General features: G+C 36.8%; 1 protein-coding gene across 10 annotated transcripts in view; it reads right to left on the minus strand.

The window, feature by feature from the left end:
- SPIDR (scaffold protein involved in DNA repair) overlaps nucleotides 1–14,508 on the minus strand; it is a 437,895-nt gene that overhangs the window by 254,707 nt on the left and 168,680 nt on the right. For all 10 annotated transcript variants that reach the window (XM_049105958.1, XM_025446508.3, XM_025446489.3 and 7 more), the window contains one exon: nucleotides 12,750–12,963. In XM_049105958.1, the coding sequence (XP_048961915.1) occupies nucleotides 12,750–12,963 (214 nt within the window). The remainder of the gene's footprint in view (nucleotides 1–12,749; nucleotides 12,964–14,508) is intronic.

Consider the following 14,508-nt stretch of genomic DNA (forward strand, 5'->3'; position numbering starts at 1 on the left):
CTAGCTATACCAGCTCTAGCTGGTATAAAGAAGGTACTATTGACTGTGCCCCCAAAATCAACCCCAAGACTCCTCATTTTATTACATGGCATCAAAACTCACTTGTTTCCTCAAACCAAAAACTTGGGAGTCTTCCTTGTTTCTTGACCTTCATTCACATAGCACATCAAACCCATCAGCAAATCCTGTTGCCTCTGACTCCAAAATATATCCCCAAATCTGCTATTTACCATCCTAGTCCAAGTCATCATCTTCCTTACACTTCAGCTACTTCCAGAGCTTCCAAGATGCCTTTACTCTAGCTTTCTGCAGTCAGTCTCCACAAACTTAAAGTGTAATAAACCAGATCATATCTCTCCTCTCCTGCACAGAAGGGAGGATTCAATACCAGCTCTTTATAACATTGTACACAGGTTGTCCAGCCTCACTTGCTGCCACTCCTGCTTCAGAATTTCCACTTCATCCACCATGCCTCTGTGGCCTCTTAGGACATTGTTCATTAGGTTTCTTCTACTTCAAATGCCCTCACAGTCCCTTCCCTTGTTCTTTTCAACTTACCCTTCATAGCTTGGACAGGGGATCACCAACTCCAGGAAGCTAATCTTGACACTCAGTTTGTGCTCTCCCCAGTGTGTCTATGTGTGTGCGCACGCGCGCGCGCACACACACACACACACACACAACTCTACTGACCTACCTGTCAGTTGTACTGCCCTCCTTCTTCACTGTCCTCATATCGCACATACAGAGCTCTATTTGTATACATCCTACAGTCCTTTATAACTTGTTTATATTACTTTCCTCTTCCACTACACTGTGGGTTCCTTAAGGGTAGAGATTGTTTGTGATTTTGAATACTGTATCCCCATTATCTAGCACAAGGACTATCATAGCATATGTAACATTCAATAAATGCTTAATGAGTGTACAAATAAATGAAATATACTGATACATCCTCTCATTCAAGTAGAGGGCATGAGAAGACTGACAATGTCTTGATGATTATTTAATACTCAACACTGATCATATAGTTATTGAATAATAGTCTACTGTATGCCTAGCATTATTCTAATCATTGGAAATACAGTAGGAAGAAAGACTGATTAAAAGTTTTAGCTAATGCAGTAAGACAGAAACAGGTAAAGAAGCTTAAGTGTCAGGAAGAAAACCACAAAATTATCATCAAAAGTTATATAACCCTAAACAGAAATGTCTTATTACATAAAACAGGCATACAAATAGATAAGTCTGTAGGACCCCAACGAATATGAGTAAAAGTTGAGAAAACGAATTCTCAAAAAAAAAAAAAAAAATCTGTCAAGTAAATAAGAAAAAGTATTCACTGTGACTAGCAGCAGGTACTCTACTATGAGGTTTACAGATAACTATATCAAGAAATTACAGCAGTGACAGTAACAACAAAATGTTTACCTTTAACCAACTAAAACAGTTCCTAACAACTACTCTGAAAAGCAACCTGAAATATGTACTAAATTATATAGCTGTCCACGTGTATGTCTATTACAGAGTTATTTATGTTAGAAAAAAATATTTACTGCAGACTGATAATATGGAAAAGAATAAAGAAAAATTTATGTAGTGTAGATACACTACACTATCAAAATGTGTAGTCATTAAAAATGTTGAGTGTAGAGGTACCTGGGTGGCTCAGTGAGTTAAGAGTCTGCCTTCAGCTCAGGTCATGATCTCAGGGTCCTGGGATCTACCCCCACACTGGGTTCCCTGCTCAGCAGGAAGCCTGCTTCTCCCTCTCCCTCTGCTGGTCTCCCTTGTTTGAGTGCTCTCTCTCTCTCAAATAAATAATTAAAAATCTTTTTAAAAATGTTGTGTGTTTATTGATGTGACTATGGAGAAACTGGCAGCAGTGAGAATATTTATAACCTTGACAGGTTACTATGGTAACAATATATTGAAAAGCTCAAAACCTACCATCTTCTCTAAGCAAGAATTTCTTTTCTCTTTTTTTAGAGTAAGTTCCATACCCAACATGGGACTTGAACGCATGAGCCCAAGATCAAAAGTCACATGCTCTACCAACTGACCCAGCCAGGAGCCCCTCTAAGCAAGAATTTCTACTTTTAGCAATATCCTTATACCATTAGATGAGAGTATAAGCACTTTCATTCAGGTACTGTTTCAAACAGCCCACAATGGGAAACAATCTTAAAAATTCAATATAAGAGACTTTAAATTATGATCTATCCATATAGTGAAATACTAAATACAAAAAGATGATGATACTCATGATAGATAGATACTCATGATAATGGGGAAAGTCAGATTTCATTCCTTCTCTGGGATTAGGATATATAATCTAAGGGGGAAAATTATCTGTCACACAATGTACTAACAAATATTTTTGAATGAATAAGTGAATGAGCAGGAAAGGTAGAGGGTATCCTGGCTGTCCCTTGATACACTATCACATACTCATCTTTTTTCTGATGTTCATCCTGGCTTTAGATTTGGTAGTAAGTCACATTCAATAGCCAGATAGTTCTATCTCCCTCTTTCTACAACTAGAATCACATTACATCTTAAAGGAATTCAATAAGAATTTATTGGGTAATACTTAAAGAAGGCTTTAAACTCCTTTGGGTATGTAGCCATTTTACAACTAAACCCACATTTATTACTAATGGACAAATGGAAGTGTCTGAAGTCTATTGATTGTTTTTAAAACTGTTTCCATGTTGAAAGCCAGTTTGATTGAACACAAAAGGCTTTTATAGTGGGAAAAGAGCAGATAGCCTACAAGGAAAAAATATTTAAAGGGGAAACTTGTCAAGTTTCCATTAAAAAAAAATAGGGCAATCATTTTTATTATTTTGGCTTTTGTCTTTTTTCTTAAATTATCTTTTTTTTTTTTTTTTTTTGAGAGCAGGCATGTGTACCATCAGGGAAGAGCAGAGGGAGAGGGACAAAGAGAATCCTAAGGCAGACTTCATACCCAGTGCAGAGCCCAACACGGGGCTCAATCCCATGACCCTGAGATCATGATCTAAGGTGAAATCAGGAGTTGGATGCTTAACTGACTGAGCCACCCAGGTGTCCTTAACAATGAGCTAATTTTAAGTGACATCTAGACTAACTTTAGCTAGTATCTGGATAACAAATAATGCAGAAACTTCCAAACTATTAAGACAGATGGCCTAAATCACTGATACCAGCATACTGATAAACTCTTCTTTCGAAACACTTCCCACCCATCCATCTTCCTGAAGCACCTAAAAATTATTATTATGCTTCTTTCTTTAAATTAAAAAGGTATCTTTTTGAGAGAAATCTGTTTTCTGAGAGAAAACAAGACATAATACAATTTAGGAAGCTATTTAGAAGTTTGTCAAATTCTCTGAGAGATATGGGAACAGGAAAAAAAAAAAAAAAAAAAAAGGCAGCTGCTTCAGTAAGACCCAGACCTAAAAACATTCCAAAGTCAAATGATAATAACTCATCCACTTATAAGGTTGAAGGAGCCAGCGGAATTTGGAATTTTTTTGTAAAGATAAATCTTTGCAGAGAACCTTGATCTAAATTTACTTCTCATGAATTCAAAAGTGTCTCACATTCAATACCTCTAAAGTATCTTTTCTAAAGAACATTCACACTAAGACATTATTTTTTTTTACTTAAAAAATGCATCATTTAATAAATGTTTTTTAAGGGGCGGGGGGAAGGGGCAGAGGGAGAGAGAGAGAATCTTAAGCAGGCTCTGAGATAATGACCTGAGCTGAAATCAAGAGTCAGTTGCTTAACCAACTGAGCCATTCATGTGCCCTAGAATGTATTTTAAAATATACAGATGCCCACAAAAATATTAGAAGTTGAAGAGGGAGGTGATTAAAAACAAAGACTACCAAACTGCCCTTTACCCCACAGATGAACTTAGACTCTACTGAAAACAAGACCTAAAATACACAAAGGGGCAAAACTAGGGTGAGAAAGGAAAAGGTGCTTAATAAGGACAGATTTCTGAAGGAAGACAGATCTAGGTAATGGATTAGAACCCTGGTGTGCTGATACATGCTGCCATGGACTCCATCAGCATAAGGAAGGGAGGAGTATCCTACCAGAGTCTTACCCAGAGACTGCTTTTTAGTCCTGTTCCATGAATTCACAAATTTAACATGCTGCCAAAAAATGGTGCTGGGACTCCTGAGTAGTCATTTGGGGGGAAGAATGCAATTCCTATTTTATCTAATTATATAAATATAAATTCCAATAGTCAAAGATTAAACGTAAAATTTTGTTCCAAACACCATTTGTTGAAGATATTGTCTTTTTTCCATTGGATATTCTTTCCTGCTTTGTCTAGGTACTTATCCAAAGGATGCAAAAATGGTGATTCAAAAGGGTGCATGCACCCCAATGTTTATAGCAGCAATGCCACAATAGCAAAAATATGGAAAGAGCCCAGATTCATCAACAGATGAATGGAAAAAGAGAATGTAGTATATATACATACAATGGAGTATTACTCAGCCATCAAAAAGAATGAAATCTTGCCATTTGCAATGACATGGATGGAACTAGAGGGTATTACGCTAACCGAAATAAGTCAGAGAAAGACAAATACCATATGATTTCACTCATATGTGGAATTTAAGAAACAAAATTAATGAACATAGGGGAAGGGAAGGAAAATTAAAATAAGATAAAAATAGAGAGGGGCACACACTGAAAGAGATTCTAACTATAGGAAACCAACTGAGGGCTGCTGGAGGAGTGGTGGGTGAGAGATGGAGTAATTGGGTGATGGGCATTAAGAAGGACTTGATGGAATGAGCACTGGGTGTTATATGCAACTGACGAATCAGGAAATTTTACTCAAAATTAATAATACACTATTTGTTAAGTATTGTTAATTTAAACAAAAGAAATAAAAAAATGAAAAAATTTTAAAGTAATTAATCCATAAAAGTATAAGAATAAAACAGAATAAATTTTTAATCTCACAACAAGGGATCCCTGGGTGGCGCAGTGGTTTATCGCCTGCCTTTGGCCCAGGGCGCGATCCTGGAGACCCGGGATCGAATCCCACGTCAGGCTCCCGGTGCATGGAGCCTGCTTCTCCCTCTGCCTGCGTCTCTGCCTCTCTCTCTCTCTGTGACTATCATAAATAAATAAAAATTAAAAAAAAAATTAAAAAAAAAATAATCTCACAACAAAAAAGATCTTAACTTCTTTATCATCTATCATATAAAATATAGATACTACAAAAGATAGATAAATTTAGTCATGGAGGGACACCTGGGTGGTTCAGCGGTTTGAGGGTGCCAAGCGCCCTCAGCCTTCAGCTTAGGGCGTGATCTCAGAGTCCCAGGATCCAGTCCCACAATGGGCTTCCTGCATGGAGCCCGCTTCTCCCTCTGCCTGTGTCTCTGCTTCTCTCTTTCTCTCATGAATAAATACAATATTAAAAAAAAATTTAGTCACAGACTAAATTTAAGAAACAGAAAAAGACTACCCCGCTTTTCAAAAACAAAAATTCCCCCTAACCCCTAAAAAATGATGAAAGACTAACAAGAAACTGGGAGAAAACTCATTGTAACGTATATGATTGACAAGGAACTGTATTTATTATTTCTAAAGAGTTGATAGAAATCACTAAGATAGAGATGAATAATCCAAGAGAAGACAAGTAAAAAGTCATTAATAGGCATTTCATAAAAAATAAAATATAAATGGTTCTTAAACACAGGGACTGAAGCCTAAGCCCATATCACAGTAAAAGAAATGCAAATTAAAATTACAAATTCCATTTTTTAAATTGGTGATCAATACAGTAGGTTAGTAAAAGGTAAATAGGCACTTTATGCACTGTTATTAGAAATGCAAAATGGTGCCACTTAATAATGTTTACTCTAAAATTAAAGAGGTATATATTCTCTGATCCAGCAATAATACTTAGAGAAATTCATCTTACAGCTCTTCTTCACACATGTAGAAAATGATGTAGTCCTGTTTGTAGTAGCCAAAGAGGAGGAGCAACCTATATGTTCATCCGAAGAGTCTGACTGAATAATAATGGTATCTTTAAATTAGAAATCAGTGCAAAAAGAATGTAGCAACTATTTATATACTAGTATGTTGTTACTGAATAATCTCCAAGACACATTTTTACAATAGAAGCATGGTACAAGAGTATTGTTGGATACCATTTTTGCAAAAAAAGAATAATGGCAGGAAATACATAAGTTAGTTTATATTATACATGCATGTTATATAGTGAGTGTGTCACACACACACAATCTCTGAATGGTATGTAAGAAACTGGCATTGATGGCTTCTTTAGGGATGAGAACTGAGTGGCTAGGGAGAGCAAGTATGGGAAGAAGACTCTTAGTTCACTGTATATCCTTCGATACCTTTTGAAATCTGTTATATGTTTTAAATACCAATTAAATATTTTTTAAATGGAAGGGGAAAACCCATACTAAAGGTATGGAGAGTTAGAGGCACTATGATGTTATAGGGACCTACATAATGATTCTGAGTTCAACTTTATCCACTTATTTAAGGAAAAGATAAATCAACATGATATATCACATCAACAAGAGAAAGCATAAAAACCATATGATCATTTCAATAGATGCAGAAAAAGCATTTGACAGAGTAAACACCCATTAATGATAAAACCTTCAACAAGGTAGTGTTAGAGGAAGCATATCTCAACATAATAAAGGCCATCTATGAAAAATCCAGAGCTAACATCCTACTCAATGGTGAAAAACTGAAAGCTTTTCCCCTGAAGTCAGGAACAAGAAAAAGATGTCCTCTCATCACTTTTATTCACCATAGTCCTAGACACAGTAATCAATAACAAAAGAAATAAAAGGCATCCAAATTGGTAAAGAAGTAAAACATTCACTACTTGTAGATGGCATGGTATTACTTTTGGAAAACCCTAAAGACTCCACCAAAAAACTATTAGAACTGATAAGTAAATTCAGTAAGCTTCAGGATACAAAATCAACATACAGAAATCTGTTGAACTTCTATACACTAATATTAAAGTAGCAAAAAAGTACTTATGGAAACAATCCCATTTACAATTGTACCAAAAGAATAAAATATGTAGGAATAAACTTCACCAAAGAGGTGAAAGACCTGTACTCTGAAAACTGTAAAACATTGATGAAATAAACAACATGACACAAAGAAATGAAAAAACATTCCATGCTCATGGATTGGGAGAACAAATACTGTTAAAATGTTGATACTACCAAAGCAATCTACAGACGTAATGCAATCTCTATCAAAATACCAACAGCATTTTGCATGGAAATAGAACAAATAATCCTAAAATGTATATGGAACCACAAATGAACTTGAATAGCCACAAAAGACCTTGAATAGACCTTTAAAAAAAGAACAAAACTGGTATCATAATTCCAGATTTCAAGATATACTATGAAACTATTATAAATCAAAATAGTATGGTACTGGCACAAAAGTAGATACACAGATCAATAAAACAAAATAGAGCTCCTGGAAATAAACCCATGATTATATGGTTAATTAATCTATAACAAAGGACACAAGAATATGTACTGGGAAAAAGATCGTCTCTTCAACAAATAGTGTTGGAAAAACTGAACAGCAACATGCAAAAGAATGAAACTGAACCACCTTCTTGCACCATGCATAAAAATAAACTCAAAATGGATTAAAGAACTAAATATGAGACTAGAAGCCATAAACATCCTAGAAGAGAGCACAGGCAGTAATTTCTTTGACATTAGCTATAGCAACATTTTTCTAGCTATGTCTTCTGAAGCAAAAGAAACAAAAGCAAAATAAAACATAAGGACAAATCAAATTAAAAAGGTTCTAAAGAATTAAAAAATAAGCGATGCCTGGGTGGCTCAGTGGCTGACTGTCTGTGTTTGACTCGGGTCATGATCCCGGAGTCCCAGGATCAAGTCCTAACATTGGGTTCCCCGCAGGGAGCCTGCTTCTCCCGTTGGCTGTGTTTCTACCTCTTTCTCTGTATCTCTCATGAATAAATAAAATTAAAATCCTTAAAAAAAAGAAGAAGAAATTAAAAAATAAGCTTCTGCACAGTGAGGGAAACAACAAAACAAAAAGACAATTTATTGAATGGAAAAAGATATTTGCAAATGACATATCCAATCAAGGGTTAGTATCCAAAATACATAAAGAACTTATTTAACTCAACACTAAAAAAATAATAATCCAACTAAAAATGGGCAGAAGACATGAACACTTTTTCAAAGAAGACATACAGATGGCCAACCAACAGATGAAAAGATGCTTGACATCACTAATCATCAGAGAAATGCAAATCATCTCATCTGTCAGAATAGCTAAAATAAAAAACACAAGAAACAACAGGTGTTGGCGAGGATGTGTGCACTGCTGGTGGAAATACAAAGTGGTGTGACCACTGTGAAAAACAGTATGGAGATTCTTAAAAACAGGGGGCTCCCTGGGTGGCTCAGTGGTTTAGCACCGGCCTTCAGCCCAGGATGTGATCCTGGAGACCCGGGATCGAGTCTCACATTGGGCTCTTGCATGGAGTCCGCTTCTCCCTCTACCTGTGTCTCTGCCTCTCTCTCTCTCTCTCTCTCTGTCTCTCATGAATAAATAAAATAAAATCTTTAAAAAAAATTAAAAACAGAATTACCATATGACCCAGTAATTCCACTACTGGGTATTACCCCCAAAATACAAAAACAATAATTGAAAAAGCCATATGCACCCCTTTGTTTATTGCAACATTATTTACAATAGCCAAAATATGGAAGCAATCTGTGTCCATTGGTAGATGAATAAAGAAGATGTGGTGTGTGTATATATGTACACGTATAATTCAGTCATCAAAAAGAAGGAAATCAAATGTAGAATTTAAGAAAAGAAACAAGCAAACAAAGAAAAAAAGAGACAAAAAAACGGACTCAACTATAGAGAACAAACTGGTGGTTACCAGAGGGGAGGTTGTTACAGTTATGGGTGAAACAGGTGGATAGGATTAAGAGTTCTCTTATTGTAGTGAGCACTCAGTAATGGACAGAATTGCTGAATCACTATATCATATACCTGAAACTAATGTAACACTATATGTTAATTATACTGGAATTAAAATAAATAAAATTTTAAATATATATATAAATAAAATGAAGAAAACCTGTAGGGGCAAAAGCCTGGATCCAGAGCCCACCAATGTTTCTTTTCTTTTTTTTTTTTTAAGATTTTTTATTTTTTATTTTTTTTATTTTGTTTTTTTTTTTTAATTTATTTTTTATTGGTGTTCAATTTACTAACATACAGAATAACCCCCAGTGCCCGTCACCCATTCACTCCCACCCCCTGCCCTCCTCCCCTTCTACCACCCCTAGTTCGTTTCCCAGAGTTAGCAGTCTTTACGTTCTGTCTCCCTTTCTGATATTTCCCACACATTTCTTCTCCCTTCCCTTATATTCCCTTTCACTATTATTTATATTCCCCAAATGAATGAGAACATATAATGTTTGTCCTTCTCCAACTGACTTACTTCACTCAGCATAATACCCTCCAGTTCCATCCACGTTGAAGCAAATCCCACCAATGTTTCTAAATGTATCTCCAAATATAAACATGCTAGAGTCTTCAGTGTCTCACTGTAAAAATTCAGCATCACTTGAATATACATTTTTTGTTGAAATAATAATAAATGAAAACATAAATTGTTGTATACTGATAAAGATAAAACTAGGACACACTGCAAAAATCTAATACTGTCAATATCACTGAATTTTACTATAAGCTTCCAGAAAGACTTCCAATAAAACAGCAGAAAGAATACAAATTACAAGAACAAGACCGTTAGGAGGAGCACTGTCAGGATAGGCAGGAAATTGCTCACTCATTCCATAGCAATATTCTAAACTAAAATACTTTAATATACCTGATTGTGAAAAACAAAGTAGGAAAGTACAATAAATGATTTGGAAGGAGGTAGTTTCCAATTTTAGATATGGGACCCAAGGAAGGACTTTTGAGAAGGTGACATCTGAGTAAACACCCAGAGAAGGCTAAGAAAAGTGCAACCATGCAGACATGGTGAGGTGTAGGATACAATACCGCAGCACAGGCAGTGGCAAGAACCCAGGCCCCAAGGGGAAAGTGGCCTGGAACCTGAGGATCAGAGTGGAGCTAGGGTGGCCAAGATGGATCTAGGGAAGGAGAAAGGTGTGGGAGATAAGAACCCAGAGCTCAGGAGGGGTTTGTGTATGAAGTGAACAGATACTGGGGCACATGGAGCCCAAAAGCGGTATGACAACTTCTAAATTCATAGCTTTGCTTCTTCAGTCATCTTGGAAGAGACAAGAGAGCAAGGAAAAAAGCAAGGAGATGATTTAAGAAACTACTGTAACAATCCAGAAGACAGATAATGATTGCCTGGAAATTTGCTGACAGAGAGGTGGCAAGAGTGCTGGAACCTATGTGCATTTGGAAGTGGAGCCAACAGGAGGTTCCCACAGGCAGAAGGGAGATGATGAGAAAGAGTTGTTGAGGACATGTATAGAACTGCAAGAAGGTGGTTTCCACTTCCGGAGATGGGGAAGAGTGGAGAAAACGAGGGAGGATCAGGAACTTGATCCTGCCATGCTCTCAGCACCCACACAGAGCCATGGCTGAGGCAGTAAGAAATGGTGCTCTGGTGATGGAGAGTTTGTGAAGTGATCAGTGTACAGCTGACATTTAAAGCTACAAGATGAAGTGAAAGCACCAGGGGGGTGAGGTGGACAGGATAGAGAAGCGTTTTGTACTGGCCCAGCAGCACTTTAGCAGTGAGAAGCCAGAAAGGCATGAGGAGGAACACAGAGGAGGCAGGAAAACAAAGTAGGAGTGAGCACTGCCCTGCAGGGAGACATGATGGCCACACAAGTGACCATGGGAGAAGCAGTGTGGGGGTCACTGCCAACGCCACAGGTCTGGGAGTGCTAGGCTGGAAGCCTGAACAAACAGGCTCAGTAGTGAATGGGGCGGCAACATGGCCATTGTGGGAAGAAGAAGTACAGTCAAGACAAATTAAAAAAACATTTTTAACATGGTAGAAAAATAATGGCATGATTTTAGGATGATGAAAAGTTTCAGAACAAATTAATGGCATTGTATTGTTCTTTTTTAAGATTTTACTTATTTGAGAGAGAAAGAGCCAAAGCACAAGCCACGCGGGAGAGGCGGAGGGAGACGCCGACTTCCTTCCCACTGAGCAGGGAGCCCGATCGTGGGCTTGATCCCAGGACCTGAGCCCAAGGCAGACACTTAACTGACTGAGCACCCAGGTGCTCCACTGGCACTGTATTCTTGAGTGAGCTACACAGACAGACGGTTGGTCATTACAACATTATTCATAATATCCTCAAACTGAAGATGCCTAACTAACAGATGGATTAATTGCATAAATTAATACAATGGAATTCTTTATAGCAATAAAAATGAACAAACTGCTAAAATGTAACAAAAGTGATGAATCTCACAAGTATAAAATTAAGTGAGAAGAGTCAGGCAAAAGAGAATACATAGCGTATGATTACTGTATGGTTCTATTTATATGAAATTCTCAAACACTGTATCGTAAGTCAGGATCATAGTCACTGGTGTGGAAGGGAGAGGAAGTAAACGAGAAAGGGTTTCGGGTGGCCTCAGGTATGCACTGCATTCTATTTCTTTGATTGTATGGAAATTACCTAGTCCCTTTGTAATTATTTGTAGAAATATATACTTAAAATTTTATGTATGATCCTGTATATATCTTATACTAGTCAATAAAAGATATATTTAAAAAAATAAAATAAAATGCAGGTTACCCTATGATATCTGTAGCCTATCAGTGGAAGAATTTAAGTAAAGAGTGAGAATTACTCACTGTGGACACAGCAAAAAAAGATTCCTTCTTTGGGAGGGATGTTTAACTTCTAAAACCTGTAAGTCAACTTCAAAACTAAGAATTTGACAGATGAATGAAACTTCTAAAAATCTGCCAACAACATCAACAATTAGTGCTTAATATAAGGCAGCTCAAACATTCCCTCAAAAATAGTAAGATTCTTCTTTTTGTAGTAAAAAAATAACATCTTATGGAGAAGAAAGCAAACATACATCCTTAAAAATAATTTCTGATCCATTAATGACCATTTGTGCTCCTAAAGATCAAACTTCCCTATGTCTTACTTTATGCTTTTCATCCTTCTCTAAGTAATTCACAAAGAAATATTATGTGCATTATCATTTTGTCACATAATGCCTCTACCAAAATTTTATTTCTAAGAAAGAAAAAAACAAAAACAGCCAGATTTATAACATGTCACTTAGGAATTTTTTTTTTTTAAAGATTTTATCTATTTATCCACAAGAGACACAGAGAGAGAGGCAGAGACACAGGCAGGGGGAGAAGCTCCCTGTGGGGAGCCTGATGAGGGACCTGAGCCAAAGGCAGAAGCTTAACCACTGAGCCACCCAGGAATCCCTAGACAGGAATCTTGATATGGTTGTTTCATCCTCACCCCTCTACCCTCAAATTATAAAAAATTTCCTGCCAAAAGCAAAAACAAGCATTCAAATGCAGTTTGGTGCTTCTGTTACATAAATCTATGTCAAATCTTGGCTTCCTTCTCCTGGCATTTCTCCATAATAAAGTGACAAAAATGTTCATCATAAGAATATTTTTGAGACAAACTCACAGTTAGTGGCTGCTGGAATCAGTTCTTTGTACTCACCAGGGAGGGTAGATAAGGATGATGTCTTGGGGATGTCCCTTGAGGTGGTGAGCAGTTTCCTTGGTGAACAGAACCTTTAGGATAGTCCTGGGGGCCTCACCTTGAGAAGAGCTGTTGGCCTGCAGCCCTGCTAAATGCTCACACATGGCAACTTGGATGGCGCATTCCTCATGCAGCTCCAGAATTTTTACAAGTAACACACCAGATCTTCTACCTATAAGGTAAAGGGGAGAAAAAGCAAAATGAAGTATAATAAACATATGGTCCATCTGTGAAAAAAAAAAAAAAGCTATTAAGATAGCTTTATCACCTTGAGAAAATGGACTGTGTACTTTTGCAAGGTAAAGTATGGACTCTAACACATTCACTGTAACATCTTTTTAATTAAGATAATGAGTGTCGCATTTTAAACAACATAAAAAGCAGTCTTTCATCATAAAGAAATAGTCTTACATATACAAACTCAGACCCATCATTTCACAGAGCATGTTTTTATACCAAAACTTTAACTCCTCTGATAACCACAACAAAGGGAGTATAACCACTTATTAATCCTTCTTTCTTATATGCTCCCTCCACCTCATTACCTGCTTTGATTCCCTACTTTAGAAATGATACAGGAGACTTGCTGGTTGCAACTGTTCTAATGATCATAAAGGTTAAGGGTAAGGATTCTTGAAGAATGCTGAATATTAGGGCTCGATATTTAAATAGGTGCAATTTAATCTGAGTTGGCTCTCTGATTAAGTTGGTCAAATTAGATAGCATTTCAACACCTCAATTTTCTCATGTATAAAATGGGGATCATGTCACCTGCCTCAAAGAACATTTTTAAGAATGAAATGAGAGAAATGAGGTTGACAGTGTGTGTAACCTAAAACCTTGACGTGTCCCAGAAACTGTGCCAAGCACCAGGAGACCTAAATAAGGATGCATACCTCAGTACTGTTAATAAGAGCAGAAAACTGGACCCAGCACAAATCTGTAGAAGGGTAAACCATGCTGTGTGCACACAACAGAACACTATGCAGTTAGCAACGGTGGGCGTGGGCCGGGTCTATATGTATCAGCATGGAGAGAACTCAGAAACAAGAGGGGATAAACAAGATAGGAGAGTAGGATACCCATAACGTTATTTTTTAACACAGAAAACAATAAAATATTGTTGCAGATATATATATGTAGCACAAGTATATAAATATGACTAGCAGGATACACAGAAACACATCCCAAAGGATAGAGAGAGGAACATGACTCAGGATTTCACACTTAATGTGTCACATTGTTTCTATTATAAAAATATGTGAATCAAAAAAAGACAAAAAATTAAAATGTTATTAATTCCAGGAGATGAGTACACTTAGGTTTTTCTATTACTTTGTTTCTTAATTTAAAAAAAATGAAATAACAAAAACTAAGTGTCTCCTATGGTACCCTGCTAAAAACATAATGGACACTGACACAAGTTTCTCTACCACTTTAGCCAACTGGTTAATAGTGAATAACAAAAATTAATATTTAGATAGCACCAAAGTTTTAGTTATATAATTTAATTGCATTTCCACTTCTTTCTCCCCTTCACTTTCTCTTCATTTTCCACTCACCCCTAATTTTCCATTCCTTCCTTTTTCTAAGTGCCAACAGCATGTGTTCACATATTAAGCAAGGCCACACCACTGAGCACCATGTTGAACTGCTGTTTCCTAAGGTATGTACCTATCTTGCTACTATTTCTTAAGGTAGGGAAGGAAACAGAATG

Source organism: Canis lupus, chromosome 35 (genome assembly GCF_003254725.2).
Source record: "Canis lupus dingo isolate Sandy chromosome 35, ASM325472v2, whole genome shotgun sequence".
NCBI lineage: Eukaryota > Metazoa > Chordata > Mammalia > Carnivora > Canidae > Canis > Canis lupus.